Raw genomic sequence first — 17,137 nt, 5'->3', positions numbered from 1 at the left:
TGCACTCCTACTGCTGTGGCACATACAAGGAATACCACACAATACCTACTGCTTTGCACTGAAATTCCTACAACCACAGAGCAGTGTTGGGAGCTACAGTGATGAAAAAAGAATGAATAAATTCAACTACGCAGTCTTCCAGTGGTGTCTGATGGTCCCCTTCAGTGCTCCCAACACCTTCTGACTGAACCCCCTATTAGAACAGTTGGGATTCACAACTGGGACAAACAAATGAGGTTTAATATACCAAAGTGGCCCTGGCCTCCAGGTTTTCCCAGCATACCTCAGTCCCTACCTGGCATACTCCACCCTCTTCTCTGAACTTCCTAGTCTAGGGGCTGGGCTTCTCTCCCCCCCACCCCCCAGAAGCCCTTTCTTATATACTCCAATCATTTTGGTCTCTTCTCTTCTCTTCTCTTCTCTTCTCTTCTCTTCTCTTCTCTTCTCTTCTCTTCTCTTCTCTTCTCTTCTCTTCTCTTCTCTTCTCTCCTCTCCTCTCCTCTCCTCTCCTCTCCTCTCCTCTCCTCTCCTCTCCTCTCCTCTCCTCTCCTCTCCTCTCCTCTCTTCTCTCCCTCTCTCTGAATTTTCTCTCTCTCTGGATGCACACTCTCTTTTCTTCCTTCCCTCTGCCTTGAGATCAGAGTATATGAATACTGACTGAGAATAACTTATCAAAACCATGTGGCATTGAGTTATAATTGTCAATTTGTCTCCTACATCTGCCCATTTTGTTTCTTTGAGGCAAAAGTATATTGTTAATTTTAGTTTTTCCAATCTTTAGCATATCTCCTGGCATAAACAGTTAATAAATGTTAATTAATGAATATAAAAGTAACTCTTGTGAGGTCTAAAAGCCTTGGGAATAAAAATTTTCAGTTCCCCAGGACACATACTTGGTTCCTCAGAAGGAACCATTAACAATGGGCATTTTAGTTAATGATGGCCCTGACTTAGGGAGGATAAGTTTTGGAGCTGAGTCAGCTCCTGGGAAACCTAGCTGGAAGAACTAAAAAGGCCAGAACTGAGCTGGTTTCCAAAATTCTTCAAGGTACCACCAGTTATAATAGAACTAACACAGCAACCAATCAAACTTGTACTAATGCCACTGCTTTACCCCCTATCAATCATGTTAGAAGTTACCTTGCTCTTCTAGAAAATTCCCCTATTCCTATATAAAAATGGGGCCTATAAGCTCCTCTGGTTATGATCATTTTGATGGATGGTTGACCCCTGAATGGTAGTAATTTCTGCTCTTTGCCTTCACATACTATTTGAATCTGAGGTCTTCCTTCAGTGATTCTTGGACTTTAACAGCTGTAAACCAGGCTAGGATTTGTGAAGAATCTTGAATTCTCTCTTTGCCTGATCTATTTTTCATACTATAACATACTCAACAAGGTGGGGAGGATCAACGAAAGCTAGGACCATCTGCAGCTCAGTATCATTTATTTTCCAAATTCTGAAGGAAAAGAAAGTGTCTCCCAGGATCTTTTAGCCTCAACCAAGGGCAAAACAGTTTTCTGAATCTCCACTCTACCAGCATAGCATTCAGTTGGGGAGACTGCCCCTGTGGGCAGGCAATGGCTGTAAAGAAGGGATTTGTGTGCTGGAGAATGACCCATGTTCACCTTGTGTCATGTCCTGCTGTCACATTGCTAGCCAGATTTTAAGTCTTGAAAGCTCTTTAGGATTGACCCTTCCATTTTAGTCAGCAGCTTGTAAAACCAGGAGCAGAAACTGTAGGGCTTTGATTAATGGTAAAAATAATGAGATCTGAGTTTTATCTCTGGTCTTTGGTGGAGAAATGGCATTCTAAACTCCCAGGAAGTTTATAAGGTTAGTATCTAATGGAAGGACTTCTGGTAAAAGAAAAAACAGAGGTGACATTGTCCCTTTTCTTGATAGCTAATCCAAGAGTTAGTCCAAAGGGCCTATCAGTCATCTGGACAAGAAGATGCCCTGTAGGAAGTAATCTGATGCAGACATGATATAAAGCCTGCCTTAAAATATACGATGGAGCAATGGTCTTTATGTTCATTGTCCACTCTCTCCCCTTGAGCGCGCTTTCCTCCACAATTATCTCTGTCCATTTTCTACTCTCACATTTTGACAGTATTTCCCTTCTTGATGCTCTCTTAGGTCCTTGTTTGCTCTCATCCGTTGAGTGTTTTTCCCCACAGTGGTCCCTTGGGCCACTGGCCACTTTCAGATCTTGAGAACAGCCCACTTTACCTGGTAATAGATTCTGTCTATTGTCTACTCTGCACTAAATGTGCCTCACTTTGCAGGAATCACAAATGCTAGAAGACTGGTGAAGGACAGAACAAGAGGAACATGCTCACTTCTGCCATTTTGAACAGAGCAGTAAGGCGCAGAGGGAGCTTGAGAAATATACTAGAGGGTCCTTTTGACCAAGTTGTCACATGCTTTGCATAGCTGACCTTCAGTGGAAAATATTAAGAATCAAACACTCAGAGCCAAATTTACCCCAAGTTTAGATAGAAGAATCCATATCCTCATGTAAGACAGGGTTGTCTGGCTTCTATCAACAGGTCCAGCTAGCTCACCCAGAAGGTGCTTAGAGAGTTTTCTAAGCATTAGTGAATTCCAGACCTTCCTTGGACAGACTTCTTTCTGTTATAGCAAGGTTCTTTCCAGGGGCAAGAGAGTAGGGGAAACGATGTTGAATCCATGGAAAGCTGGTGCAAGGACACATTCTTGCTAGGTGAAACCCTTAGTAGGTTCTCACAGAAGAACACCTTGGGATTATTGCTGGGTTGAACAAGTGGGATAAATGTACCTTGAGTAGCTGCTGTTCTGTACCTGCCATTTCTTGGCAGCTCACAGCTAGATAAGCTAGCCTCTCCAGGGAAGATGATGCCAACCTCCAGGCTCCAAATATCCAACTAGTACAAAGGAGGACAGACCTGGGTCCCTTCTATTAGGACTTACTGTGGGCTGAACTTGTATATCTGCTAAGAAAATGTATTCTGGAGGAATGGAGATTTCCTTTAGCTTATCTTTTATGTAACCTACCTATATCAAGTTTTGCTAAATTATGCAACAAATCTGCACTGAGCGGCTCCTATGTTTTACATGTTGTAGAAGTATATAATTATCCACGAACAAAACACAATCCTCACAGATTATGACTTGTGTAAACAACCTTTAGCCAGTCCCTTCCCCTCTGCCTCTTAGTGGCATATTTACTTATGGACAAAAACTCAAGTTTTGTGAAAGCTGTGAGTTCTCAGGTGCAGGACATTGTATAGTGCTCAGAAACGCTATGACTTCCCTTAGAAGCACGAACAGTGAAGAGGAAGAGGTCATGCATCAACTGTTCCCTGATTTAATTCTCTCTGACTCACATGAATAAGCTAGACATTTTTGTTTGTTTGTTTAAGACAAAGAGTCTATGTAGTCCAGACTATTCCAAAACTCACTACTTAGTTGATGTTGGCCTCAAATTCAAGACAATGCTCCTGCCTGGGTGCTGGGATCACTGGCAGGGCCTCTACTACACCTGTTTAGGTTTGTTTTTAAACAGTTCTCTACCTACACAGAGCTTTCTCCTGCAGAGCTCAGAGCACTTGAACAGTAAGTACCATCCTGCCACATCGAATTGACACTTTCCCTCCAGACTCTGCCTTTAGGAGCTTGATGTGACTTAGAGGCTGGTCTGGGCACAATAGCTCTGTGTCTAACAGAATACAGGCATGCTTGGAAAGGACTAAAAAAACCTTATGTTCTCCTCCAGGATTCTCAGTTTTTATTGATGTGAAAGTTGGAAATAAAAGCTACACCTATTTTCTTCCCAGAAAACACATTACTACGTTTTTAAAAAATGTTGTAGCTGCTACGTGGGAAATGCTTTTATTTTTCAAATGCTCTGTCGCTAACGTGACAGCATGATCACTTTCCTACAGCGCTGCTAACAGCACTCCAGATCTCCCCAGGAAGAGCATTATGGGGATTTTCCTCTTGGAAGGAACATCAAATTTGCTACTCCCCAAAGATGCACTTGATTTAAGCACAATTCAAAATCACTACAAACATAATAGCAACGAATGAATATTTGTCAATTTAGTTAAAATGAATTGTCTAATCTAGAACGTAGTGGGAGTATAAAAGAGAATCGCAAAAATATTAACTCTGGAACTCAGATTTTTTTTTTGTTTGTTTGTTTTACAACTTTCCAAGAGTTTGGTCTCCTCAAAATGGGCGTTATGAGAGGAACCAGAGGGAAGAAAACTAACAGGAAGTGAAAACCATGCCGTTATTAGAAGGAAATAACTGTTGCATATAGGATGCGGGTCGCTTCAGTAGTTCCTGCAGACAGTTCCACTCTTGGTGACTTAGGCAGATCACTTACACCCTGTGTTGTCTGAAGGCTGTGCTACAGTGACCAAGGACCTGTCTGTTCAGCAGTTCCTAGAAGGCACTTTCACAGGAGCAGGGCGGCGGTCTGGGGCGTGGCGGGGGTGGGCGCAGACAGCCCTGGTACCGCTCCTCCCGCCGGGCGTGGTGATAATGAGGGTGGGGCCAGCGATGGCGGTGGAGTGCCTGGTGGTCCCCAGCCCATTCACTGATATCGGCTTCTTCCTCCCGCACGCAGCACAGAACTCCTAGGCGCCTCCGCAGCCTCCGCCAGAGACGGCAGTCGCCCGCCTGGAAGAAAAGGTAGATCAAAGGGTTGACGGCGCTGTTGGCCACCTCTAGGACGCGCATCGCCGCCACTAGGCTCTCTCCCTCCCAGTCACCCGCGGGCTTCGATGACCAGGCGGCTGCCAAGCGAGCGGCGAAGTAGGGCAGGTCGCAGCCCACGAAGAGCAGTGCCAGCGCCAGGCTCATTTTCAAGCTTTGCACCTTGGCTTGGGGCAACGCGCTGGGCAAGGAGGCTCTGGCCATACTGGGCGACCAGGGCATCCTAGCCACCTGAGACCCACGCTGCCACCAGACACACAGCAGGTGGCCGCAAGAGAAGCCCAAGAGAGCGACCGGCGCCGCGAAGCCCACGATAGCTTCATAGAGCGCGTAGACCTGCAGGTGCCAGCGCGGCAGGGGCGCGAAGATGCCCCTGCAGCAATGCTTCCCGGCATTGGCGGTTGAAGATGGAGGAGCATCCCAGTGCACCACGAAGGTCGGAGGCAGCGCCAGTAGCAGAGCCAGCAGCCAGCTCAGGGCAGCCAGGGCGCGTGCTGGCAACTGAGGGCCCTGAGGACTGCGCACCGCGAGCTGGCGCTCCAAGGCAATGAGCGCCACCAGGTGGGCGGAGGCGCCCCGCCCCGATGCCTGCAGCAGATGGGAAAGGCGACAAGCCAAGTCGCCCAGAGCTGGTCTCGGGTTGCCCAGCAGCTCCCAAGCCAGCTGCGACATTGCTGTTCCTCCACTTGCGTACAGGTCAGCCGCTGCTAGCTGCACAAGCAGGAAGTCCATCTTGCGACGCTTGGGACCCGGCCAGGGTCCGCTGCTACCGCCGCACAGGCGGCAGAGCACAGTGGTGTTGCCAGCTACCGCGGCCACCAGGATGATCCCCAAGAAGACCAGATGGATCCGGTGGCTGGGTGGCCCGCGTGAAGGCGAATGCGATCCTGGGACAGAGGCTCCCTGCTCAGAAGTCAGGTTGAGACTCCAGCTTGGCTGAGTGGGTACAGAAAGGTTGGATGCTGGAGACAGAATTGTGAGGCTGAAAGGATCTTCCATCCTTAATCCGGAGGAAAGAGAGATACCGCTTAAAAGGCCAAAGTGTAGGAGAGGTGGCGCGGGCCACACCGCTGGGTCTCGGCGATTTCCCAAAGTTAGTTGAAAAAGAACACACACCCAGGGTGAGATGGATAGGCGTGGATTTGCGCTTAGTTGTTTGTATAGGTTGTTCTCGGTATTTGTCACTCAAATGTGGGTTGTATATTCGAGGAACACACATGATCCCTATTCTCCACCTTCTCCGCTTTTCGTTTCCTCCCCCCACTGCCCCCCCCCCCCACCGATCCCAGCAGAACATCTTCTAATCCACACAGCCGCCTCCCTCAGTGGCATCCGTGGACCTCTAGGCTCTGGAAATCTTGCCCTGTGACATATAGCCAGACAGAAAGTTGTGCATGTGACCACTGCAAAGGCTAACAAATGTTAACTCAGAATCAATTATGAGATAGATAGTTCCTCGACTGAGATAATTGTGTGATGGCTAACAGGAAAAATTGCAAATGCTACTTTTGATAAAAAAAAGAAAAGAAAAATTTTTTTTTTGTAATGCCATACGTCTGCGCTAGCTTGAGAAATACAAGGACACAAGAAACCAAGCAGGGTTCCTCTCTTTCTCCACTTCCGACCCTGCTGGGCTAGCAGTCTACCACAGAACTACACCCAGTCCTAAATAGTAGTAATAGCTTTTTGAGCAGAGTCATTAGGTGAGCCTTTGATAGGGGTATACCTTCCTCAGCCTGCAGTGCTAGGGCTTTAATTGGAGAGAACTATGGGCCTTCCCTTTGCCTGGCAATTAGGAACAGAGAGGTCTGCAGATGCTTTGCAATAAATACTCTCTTTACTAGAATCAGGGGAGGGCAGCTGCTCTCTCCTCTCAGTGATGCAAAACTCATTTTGTCAGTCTGAAGACAGTACTAACAGGTTTTTATACAAATGGTGGTTCATGTATTGAGTCCTTCCTAGTATTTTCTTCTAGTGATGGATGTGTCACGTTGGCGTCTCTTTCTCCTGATTCTGTTTTCCAGCAGATGGGAGGTTGCTGGGAGGAACTACGCCTCCAATAAGCCCAGAGAAAAGGTGACTAAGAAAAACATACAGCAGCCAATTTTTAAAAAAGAAATCCAGTTCACAGGAAATGGTTTAGATTTAATGCTGCCACTTTTAGCCTCACTTCACAAACAATTCAGTTTTCCTGTTGGAAGCATCAGTTTGTGCATCCATCACATTAATCATGGTGAAAGTAGAATGCCTTGTACTTCCTGGTCTTGGGCCAGGGAGGGATGGGTGTCTGTTGCTTCCCAGGCTGAGGGAATGTTTGCAACCTACAGATGCATGAATTAGGGGGACTTGGTAGGATTCACACCACCCTGCTGGTTGCTGTAGGAATCTCATTTTCTAAGGTCTATCATTTTGGCTGGAGACATTTGTTGTTTTCATTATCTATCCAGATCCTCATATTGGTCCTGATACATGGCAGATATCAATCAGTCAATATATATCCAGTTGATGAATTAGTACCAATATAAGGCATATCAGATAACTTTGAGCAAAGTTCTGGTCCTGACTATAAATGTATCACATAAGATGCTTTTCATGCCTTTGGTGCCAGTATCATCTAGAAGAGCCCAGTAAGGTCTGAGGGTGTGTGGATGCTGACGTCTCTCTTTGCTGGAACATGAAGGAATAGGAACAGTGGCTACAATGAAGAGTTTCTGGGTACCGTGTGCTCCAGTCTTTCATTTCTGAGCAGTACTTGGCAACCCATGACTGCCTTACCAAACGTCAGTTCAATTATTTCTCAAAGTAATTCTACAGTTTGTTGGAATGTTCTCATAAATAATATACCAAGATTCTACCACTGAAAGTTTATTCCATTGAACTTTAGAAAGACTTGAAAAATATTGATTTAAAAAAAAATAGTTGTTTTCCAGGGTAAATGGCAACCACTGCTGCTTGGGTTGCCAGAATCAGTTGTGGCCATGCAAAACCCATAGGACGAGCTGGTCCTGGCCTTCTCCCCCATGTCTTCCTCCTCCTATTTAAAAAAAAATATTATCTTTAATCTTTTTTTTTCTACAGCTCAGTCATTATCCCCCTCCTGTTCTGCCCTCTGACAGTTCCTTATCCCATTCCTCCTCCCCTGTCTCCAAGATGTCCCCACACCCCACACACCCCAGCAAATCTCCCATTCCCTGGGGCCTCAAGTCTCTGGAAGGTTAGGTGCATCTTCTCTCATTGAGGCCAGACCAGGTAGTTCTTTGCTGTCTATGTGTCGGGGGGCCTTGGACAAGCTAGCACATGCTGTCTCAGGGGTCTGAGTTAGTTAAGACTGTTGGTCTTCCTATGGGTTTGCTTCTCCTCCTTAGCTTCTCCCAGCCTTTCCCTAATTTAACCACAGGGATTCCCTAACTTTAGATCATTGGTTAGGTGTAAGTATCTGCTTCTGTCTCAGTCAGCTGCTTGTTGGGCCTCTTAGAGGACGGCTATGCTAGGCTCCTGTCTGTAAGTACCTCATAGCATCAGTAACAGTGTCAGGCCTTGGAGCCTCCCTTTGAGATTGATTCCCAAGTTGTCTTCTGGCCTCCACAGACATACTCACAAACATTATACACATATTTAAAACTAATACTAAATAACAAAAAAAATAAATTAAAAAAGGAAAAGTGAATGTAAGTAGTAAAAGGGTTCGGTATGAAAGGAGTCTGCATAGACAGAGTCTGCATAGACAATAAAAAAGGATGAGATAAAGGATGGCCTATTGAAATAGAAACTGAACAGGCCCCAGACTTAGGCCCACAGGCCTCAGCACAACTTCCACAATGGTAGTACCATTTAGGCTGTAACACAAGCACCACCTTTCAAAACTAAAACCAAGGCTAATCTGTTAAAGTCCATAGTTCTCAGAAAGTCTCAAAATGTATTAACCTTGCTTTTCAGCTCCTGTAACTCTGCTCTGGTTAACTGAAGCACGTCAACCTAGGACATGCTTTTTTGAGCTTAAAAATCTCACTCTGAGAAAGGCTTGGAGCTCCATTGGGATTTTGAACACCTAGTGTAGTTGCCTGCTTGATATTGGCTTAAATCCACGCCTAACCAGTCTTCTCTAGTGGATACTCCACAGCAAAACAGAGTAAATAATGTAACAACTAGGAATAAATTCACACCAGCTTCACATTGGGATCACTGACAGGAGGGCTTTACAGACATAGTAGCGAGAGAGTGCTCAGTCATCCTTGTGAGTGGGTGTTATTTTTCCCTTTTAGACAAGGTCTCAGTAGCCCAGGTTGGCCTCTATGCCAAGGGGTGAACAACGAGAGAAAGGAGACTATATTCTGAATGACTGTCGTCAGGAACTTCATTCTCTCTAAATTAGGCTATAAATTTAATTACTTTATTTAAAAGGATGTTAAAGGGGACCTCAGGGCAGTGGCAGCAGATCTTTGAGTTCAAATCCATTCTAATCTAAAAAATTAGGTTCTGGGACAGCCACAGCCATACACAGAAACCCTGTCTCAAGAAACAAACAAACAAACAAACAAACAAAAAACAAGTGAATGAACAACAAAAAAGAAAAAAAAAGAATTATACATTTTGATAATTAGTCCAAATTTGTATGAAAAAATTAAACAAGAGTAGCTGGGACAAAGAGACTACTACATGTGGCACTGGGCCCCAGGTTAACAGGACGTCTACATGGAAGAAGCAGAAGACTCAGTATGGACTCATGGGACCTGGATACCCTCAATCAGGTCAGCGGAGGAAAAATGATGATTCAACCTCAGATGTTATGTAATGAAGTGCAGTAGGAGAAGGTACAGTTACCCCCCACCCCAAAAGATTAATCTCTTAGCAGTTAAACAAAACTGAAGAAAACAGCAACACTGAAAACTAAAGTTAGATGTTTAATATGAAAAATATTCTACATGGATCAAAGATCTAAGGGCTAAAAACAAAACTTTATGAACATCAGAGAAAAGAACTTTCTTCTTTTTTTTTTTTTTTTTTTTTTGGTTTTTCGAGACAGGGTTTCTCTGTGTAGCCTTGGCTGTCCTGGAACTCACTTTGTAGACCAGGCTGGCCTCGAACTCAGAAATCCGCCTGCCTCTGCCTCCCGAGTGCTGGGATTAAAGGCGTGCGCCACCACGCCAGGCTAAAAGAACTTTCTAAATAGGACACAAATTCTAAAAGGCACAAAATAAAGATGGATACACATTTTAAAGAATATTTTAATTTTAAAAATCATATTTATTTGATACAAAGGTTTATAATTAAGAAAATACATATTTCCTCCAGGTCAATATCAAAAGACAAGCTAGAAAAATATTATTTCCAGTATTTTAAAAAATATATTTGTTTATTATTTTTTAAATTGTATATGAATGAGTGTCCTGCCTACATTTCGTCTGTGTACTACATGTTTACCTGGCACCCTTGGAGGCCAGAAAAGAGCACTAGCTCCCCTGAATTGGAGTTACACACAAGTTGTGAGCCACTGTGTGGGTGCCAATACTTGGACCTTAGTCCTCTGATGAGTAGCAAGTCCTTTTTTTCTCTTTTGCTTTTCAAAAGGCTAGTATCTAAAACATATGTGTAACAGAAAAAATAACAATGCTAACAACCTACAGAGAAAATGGCCAACAGACATAGTGGGAGTCGTTCTGATGCAAATTTTAGTGGTTATTAGATATATGAAAAAATGTCAGTACTCAATAAATAAAAATAAAATATTTGCTACCTATTGGTGGGAATGCCAACAGCTGGCACTTCTTTAGAAACAACTTGGGAAAATCTACAGACATTTTTATAGATTCTGGTTCAGCAATTTTACTCCTCAGCATCTATTGTTAATTGGAACTAGAAAATAACAGCCAGAACACAATATGCCAAAAGAAACACTATATAGCACATTATCAATTGTGTGTATGCCTGCATGCATGTGTAAAGAATATATCCATTTGGTTGGTGACTAATGTATAGCTTGTCCACAAAAAGATACAAGCAAGGTGATTGTGGTTGTCCTTTGGAAGAAGTTAATCAGGAAAGGAAGGGGGCTTCATATTCTTTTTCTTCCTTTTTTTAAACAACAGAAAGTAAAATCAACTATATTCAGAGTCTATGTCCCATTAAATAGTTCTAACACATCAAATACTTCCAAAGAGTTTTACCAAAAAACTAGTCAGTCACGAGACATCATGATTCATAAATAATAACTGATAGTTGTTAAAATATTTCATATTCTGTGTTATCCAGGGAAACAGTAAGAATGCTTGCTTCTATTCTTTAAATACTTCTGACATTAAACTGTCAGAGGTCTGCAACAATAAGGTCTTAGTATAACTAGTTTTGAAAATATGAATTCTGTATTCGTTGGCAAGCAATATATAGTACATATTTTGAAAATAAGTAATTTTAACAATTGTTAAGGCTGATTCAGTTTAGTATGTACCAACATATTCATATATAGGTTGAGAAAGTTTTATTATTGTCTAATGCTACTGGAGAAGAGTAGGCTGTGAGCTACTGGTGGATTGAAGTGGGATGCTAACCACTGGTGGACTGGAGAAGAGTGGGCTGTGAGCTACTGGTGAACTGGAGTAGGCTGCTAGCCACTGGTGGACTGGGGAAGAGAGGGCTGTGAGCCACTGGTGGACTGGGGAAGAGTGGGCTGTGAGCTACTGGTGGACTGGGGTGGGCTGCTAGCCAGTGGACTGGAGTGGGCTGTGAGCCAATGTTGGATTGCATTTTCATACTTCCTTGGATCTTTCTGCCAATCTTGATGCCATCTGAGGTGTGCTATAACATTTGAGTAATTTTGCCCTACGTTTTGCTTCCACATGACAAACTGTTCTTTATTGTACTGATGGACAGAAGCAGACACTTTAGGGTAGTTTACAATAGAACGAAGCTTCTGGTCCAAAGAATAAGTAATTTCTGGAAATTCTGTAGCAATGTTTGTTAGCTCATCCGGATCCAAGGAAAGATCTGAAAGAAAAGAAATAAAACAGTTATGTGCGAAAATAGTTTTGTTAGAATATCATTGTGACAGATAACATATTAGGATTTATTTTCATTTTCCTTTCTTCTTGGTGTAAGATGGGCAGTATGCATCACATTAGCAGCATACCACATTCATAACCATGTTCTCCTAAGATTACATAATCTCATAATGACTCATTATGTTTTAAGTGAAGGAAGGAGTAGATGGCAGGAAATAATCAAACTCAGGGCTGAAATTAACCAAGTGGAAACAAAAAGAACTATACAAAGAAACAACCAAACTAGGAGCTGGTTCTTTGAGAAAATCAACAAGAGAGATAAACACTTAGCCAGACTCACTAGAGGGCACAGGGACAGTATCTCAATTAACAAAATCAGAGATGAAAAGGGAGACATAACAACAGAACACAAGGAAAAAAAAATCATCTGATCCTACTACAAAGGGTTATACTCAAGAAAACTGGAAAACCTGAACGAAATTGATAAATTCCTAGACAGTACCAAAATTAAATCAGGATCAGATTAATGGTCTAAACAGTCCCATAGCCCCTAAAGAAATAGAAACAGTCATTAATAGTCTCCCAACCCAAAAAAAAAAAAAAAAAAAAAAAAAAAAAAAAGCCCAGGACCAGATGGCTTTAGTGCAGAGTTCTATCAGACCTTCAAAGAAGACCTAATTCCAATTCTCCTCAAACTATTCCACAAAATAGAAATTCATTCTATGAAGCCACAATTACTCTGATACCTAAACCACAAAAGACCCAACAAAGAAAGAGAACTTCAGACCATTTCCTTTATGAATATCGATGCAAAAATACTCAATGAAATTCTTGCTAGCTGAATACAAGAACCATGGATGTCATGGTTGGTACACCTATTGACTCTTCAGTCACGTTTGGCTGTTGCAGAATATCTTTTAAAGCCAAAGATTTCAACAACTGTAAAGATGCCAATGGATTTTCTTTAGTGGTTTGTTAATGAATTAAATGTCTACTTAAAAACAGACAAAGTATTATGATGAGCTGATATGAGGAAGAGGGGGAAGAGAGGGAAGAGGAAGGTTTTCAAGCCAAGAAAGTATGAAGAAATCAGAAAACAGGAACAGACAACATCAATTTTTAATCAATGGTCAAATGGAGGAGGACTCACTATAGTCAGCTGCTAAGATGTGAGACCCTTGGGATTAGCTGTTATGAAAGACAGCTTGATTACATGGCACTGAGCTGGAGTGACTGTGGTTAGGTTTGCTGGGCCTGATGTAGGAGCTCTGCAGATTTCATTTAACAACAACGTCTAATGTACATGAGTTTCTCTGTTGGAAGCCAGGTCCCCCGGTTCTTAAACCTTAAGTAATTTTGGCACCTAAAGAATTATTTCCAATTAATAATTTTTATATTTGTAACTAGGATTCAAGCTTAGGAAGCAGTAAATATTAATAAAGGCCTTGAACCTATTTTATATACAACATGGGGAGAAAAGATAAGAAAAACAATAAATTAAAAAATGTTATTCAGTGGGTTGAGAAGCTTGTAAATCTATGCTGAACTTTTAGTTTTATGACTTCTTAGTTCTGAGGCCGTGCATGTCTGTCAGACTTTCTCTGACCCCCAGTTTGCTTCTCTGTAAAGTGAAGGATGCAATCTCATAGCATTGTGGTGACATTAAATGATGTGGTTAGAATGTGGGGACTTCCCAAGAGCTAGGCGTCAGTCATCTGGAATCGATAAAACGTAGGTATACTGAGAATGCTGACTGGCGATGAAGAAACAACAGGCATCAGAAGGTCGTTCCAAGAAACAAGGTTCAATGAGATCTGGATAGCAGGCTCTGTGCTGGCTCTGGTTTCAGGTGCTGATGTGCGAGGCAGCTGCTCCTCTTTCATTAATGGAACACTGACAGCTCATATCACCATCAACAGTCACAGACTGTGGGCCCTAAGGGGGTGTAAGGGAAGGGGGAAGGGAGAGAGCCCACGTCTGGCCACAGTTCCTGTGCTCTGGGTAGGCAGACTCGGGAGGACTACCGGACACTTTCCACTCAGCCCTGGGCCTGAGTGAGCATCTGGCTGTGTGAAGCTACTGATCCCACTAGGCAGGGGGATGGACAAGGGGCAGCGACCCATGCCAGGGGTCCCAGAGCAACACCCTCGGCCTGGAGAGAGGGCAGAGGGAGAGAGGTTCCCATGCAGGTGAGAGTCTGTGGCTGGAGCTGTTATCTTGTTGTTGCTAGGTAACTGGGAAGCATCTAGCCTGAAGGACAGAAGCTTGGGACACTGTGTATGTGACTAAAAGCCACACTTCTCCTGTGGGGGCTGTGTCCAGGAGACACGGGGGAACGCCTTCCGTCCCATGTAGGTGGGAATTACCACCAGTGGGTACCGGGGTTCCACACCTCAGCTCGACTGGAGACCAGACTGTCTGTGCATAGCCCATTTCCCCACAATAGACTAGAGAGTACATGTGGGTTTTATAAACTGAGACTAGATCTAAATAAACACTTACTCTAAACCATGAGACTGGGGTGGCCTATTGTAGCCTATCCCATCCTGAGAAGCAACAGATATTCATTTATTTCAAAAACAATTACTGACTCTCTCAAGCATAGGGTGCAGATCTGCTCATTGCACGTCATCTGTATCAAGCAGCTTACCGAAGAGCTGAGGCTGCATGGAAGCACCATCAGAGTAGGCTATGTACTTCCACTGGCCAGTTCGTAGCATGTAGGTAGAAGCATTTGCATTGCATCCATGGAATTCACTCAGAATCCAAGGTGGACGGTGGAATTTCAATGCCTGTTCATTTGCAGATCCATTTGACAACAGTGTCAACAAGGAGTATCCACTCAGATTTGGAGGCAGAGCAATTCCAGCAATGTCTTCAAAACAAAAGGAAAGTGTTATTATTATTATTATTATTTTATTATTATTATTATATTTTGTCCGTTTTTGTGTTAATTCTTTTTGGAGTTATTTGAACATTCAGAAACATCATCCCATCACTAAGGGTTGCAGAATGGAGATCACATATGGATTTGCAACCTAACTTCCTAGACTGAGGTGCTCACACCATGACCGTGCTACCCCGAGTAAGGTAGTAACTCCTCTGACTGTTTCCTCATTTCTGCGAGAGATATAATAGTAGTATAGTAGTACTTTTATCTGAAATGTTCAGTCTTGGTGAAAACTAACTTACTTGAAATTTGAGAACAGTGTCTGGCACACAAGGTCCCTCAGTCAAAATTAGTATATATGAGGCCAGCCTGGTCTATAGAGTGAGTTCCAGGACAGCCAGGGTCACACCAAAAAACAAACAAACAAAAAGAAATGTAGCCTTGTTGGAGGAGGTGTGTCACTGAGGGCAGGCTTTCAAATGGAGAGAGGAAAAGGGACAGACAGTATATACTAGATAATCTGTTTAGCTTCTTTACCTGATGTGTTGCTGTCCTGAATTCTATTTTTCTGTCAGAGAATACCTGAGGTGTGGTTCACAGTGTGTTCTCTCTGCCTAATGGATGTAGATCAAGATGTCTCAGTTGTTCCTGCCACTATACTATGTTTGTGCTCCATCATCACAGACTCTCACCCTCTGAAAAAATAAACCCATTAAATGCTTTCTTTTAAAAGTAGCCTTGGCCAACGTGCTTTGTCTCAGCAACAGAAACGTAACCAATACACCCTGTAAAAGGTGGATAAAAGCTTCCATAGTGGAAATACTTATATTTTTGGGAGGTAGTGGTAGAAAGTTGAATGCTGTATATAAATAAATAAAATAAAGTTATAGCCATATCCTGATTGTGAATCTTTTGAAGAGAATATGGTGAAGACCATATACCTTTGAGCCATCATCCTTGAAGGCCATAGGACTGTGAGCCATCATCCTTGAAGGCCATAGGACTGTGAGCCATCATCCTTGCCTTTCTGACTCTATGAGTGAGATGCTCAAGGCAGGAGGATTCTGAATACTTTGCTTGTGTTTTTTTCTCAGTATTACAAACAAAACCACAGTACTTACCAAGCATAGTAGGGTAGATATCCACAAGAGAAACAACACTTGATACTTGTAGGTTGGCCTTAATTCCTGGTCCCATCATCAGAAGAGGAACATGGACACTAGCTTCATACATACTCATTTTATAAAACTGGCGGTGTTCCATAGCCATCTCTCCATGGTCTGAAGTATATATAACAATAGTTTTCTGAAGAAGATCTAACTTGTGAAGAGCCAAAATAATTTCACCTACCATAAAAAAAAAATCAAGAAAAATTAGTTTTAGCTTGTGTTTTAGTTCATCACACAACTGGACTGAGTTTGCTGGGATATTTCTTACCGTCTGAATAAAGCCTACAGTTTGCAATTGCTTCCTCCTCAGCTGACAGACTGGAGAGAGGAAGGGGAACAGACAGTGTCTACCTGATCATCTGTTCAGCTGCTTTAGCTGATGTCTTGCTGTCCTGAGTTCTATGTTCCTGTCAGAGAACACCTGAGGCTAGAAGGCCTTCTTCCTTTTAGTGCCTCAAATGAGGAAAGACAGACAAGTCTGGAGTCACTACGTGCATGATTCAGATGTTAACAAAGATTGATATCACTACTTACCCACAATTTCTGCACAATAAGAAGAGCTATGAGCACTCAGAACTTCCATGCTTCCTTTGATCCTAGCCCCTTATGCAACTGCTCTTTTCTGCTCCTAAAGCTGGCTTAAAATTATGGATATTCCACCCATAAAGAAGAAGAAGAAGGAAAAAAAAAAAGGTGAGCCACATAGACAGCACAAGCCATGACTTAGTTAACTGAGCAGCAACATTCTGAGAGGCCTTGTCTCTTTGACTTGGAAGTTGCTCCTCACTGGAATTATGAAATCACAATAAAAGAAAAATTATTTTCATTTTGGTAGATCTTGAATTTTGGGGTGCCAAAGTCTATACATACATATATACATAAATACATATATTGTAGGTCCAGTCGGAGTTGAGGTCCGATGCTCTATAGAGTTAAAGAACTGCTTACTAATCTGAAACCCATCCCACTCCTCTTTCCCTCCATAGTATTCCTGCTACACTCAATGGATTATCCTCTTTCTTCCTTCCTTCCTTCCTTCCTTCCTTCCTTCCTTCCTTTCTTTCTTTCTTTCTTTCTTTCTTTCTTTCTTTCTTTCTTTCTTGATATCCTATTCCTAAAAAAAAATCTGATAACCCGGTCTTTTCACATGTCTAATTAAAACTTCAGATAATATTAGGCATGTTCAGAGTAGTGTGTCCTTGGTCTTAAACCTTCTGCAGCTTCCCTCTGTCTAACTCTTTAGCAGGACACACAAGTTCTTCATCTTAAGTTCTCTATACTTAGCATCCTCAACTATTTGGTAAATCAAGTAGTCCTAGACCACACAGTATACCCTGAAAAGTGTATTAGATTATGCTTTTTGCCTCTGTGTGAATGCC

At 42.7% G+C, this 17,137-nt stretch overlaps 2 protein-coding genes across 2 annotated transcripts in view; both read right to left on the bottom strand.

Moving 5' to 3' along the window:
- Positions 1-3,710: 3,710 nt before the first annotated feature.
- Gpr150 (G protein-coupled receptor 150) lies at positions 3,711-6,066 on the bottom strand. The gene has a single exon (XM_021181091.3). It carries the CDS (start codon positions 5,701-5,703, stop codon positions 4,432-4,434), a length of 1,272 nt encoding a protein of 423 aa, XP_021036750.1. The 5' UTR covers positions 5,704-6,066; the 3' UTR covers positions 3,711-4,431.
- Positions 6,067-9,927: 3,861 nt separating this feature from the next.
- Positions 9,928-17,137, bottom strand: part of Arsk (arylsulfatase family member K) — a 28,139-nt gene continuing 20,929 nt past the window's right edge. The window contains exons 6-8 of the mRNA XM_021180643.3: positions 15,711-15,935; positions 14,350-14,574; positions 9,928-11,685 (exon numbers count right to left, since the gene is read on the bottom strand). Coding sequence (XP_021036302.1) covers positions 11,306-11,685; positions 14,350-14,574; positions 15,711-15,935 — 830 coding nt within the window. The 3' untranslated portion in view covers positions 9,928-11,305. The remainder of the gene's footprint in view (positions 11,686-14,349; positions 14,575-15,710; positions 15,936-17,137) is intronic.

This window comes from Mus caroli, unplaced genomic scaffold (assembly GCF_978045245.1).
Source record: "Mus caroli unplaced genomic scaffold, Mus_caroli_1 scaffold_15, whole genome shotgun sequence".
Taxonomy (NCBI): domain Eukaryota; kingdom Metazoa; phylum Chordata; class Mammalia; order Rodentia; family Muridae; genus Mus; species Mus caroli.
This window is presented reverse-complemented; position numbering and strand designations above follow the sequence as displayed.

Coding starts and splice junctions, on each gene's coding strand:
- Gpr150 (XM_021181091.3), bottom strand. CDS start 5,703: ATGGAAGATCCTTTCAGCCTCACAATTCTGTCTCCAGCATCCAACCTT.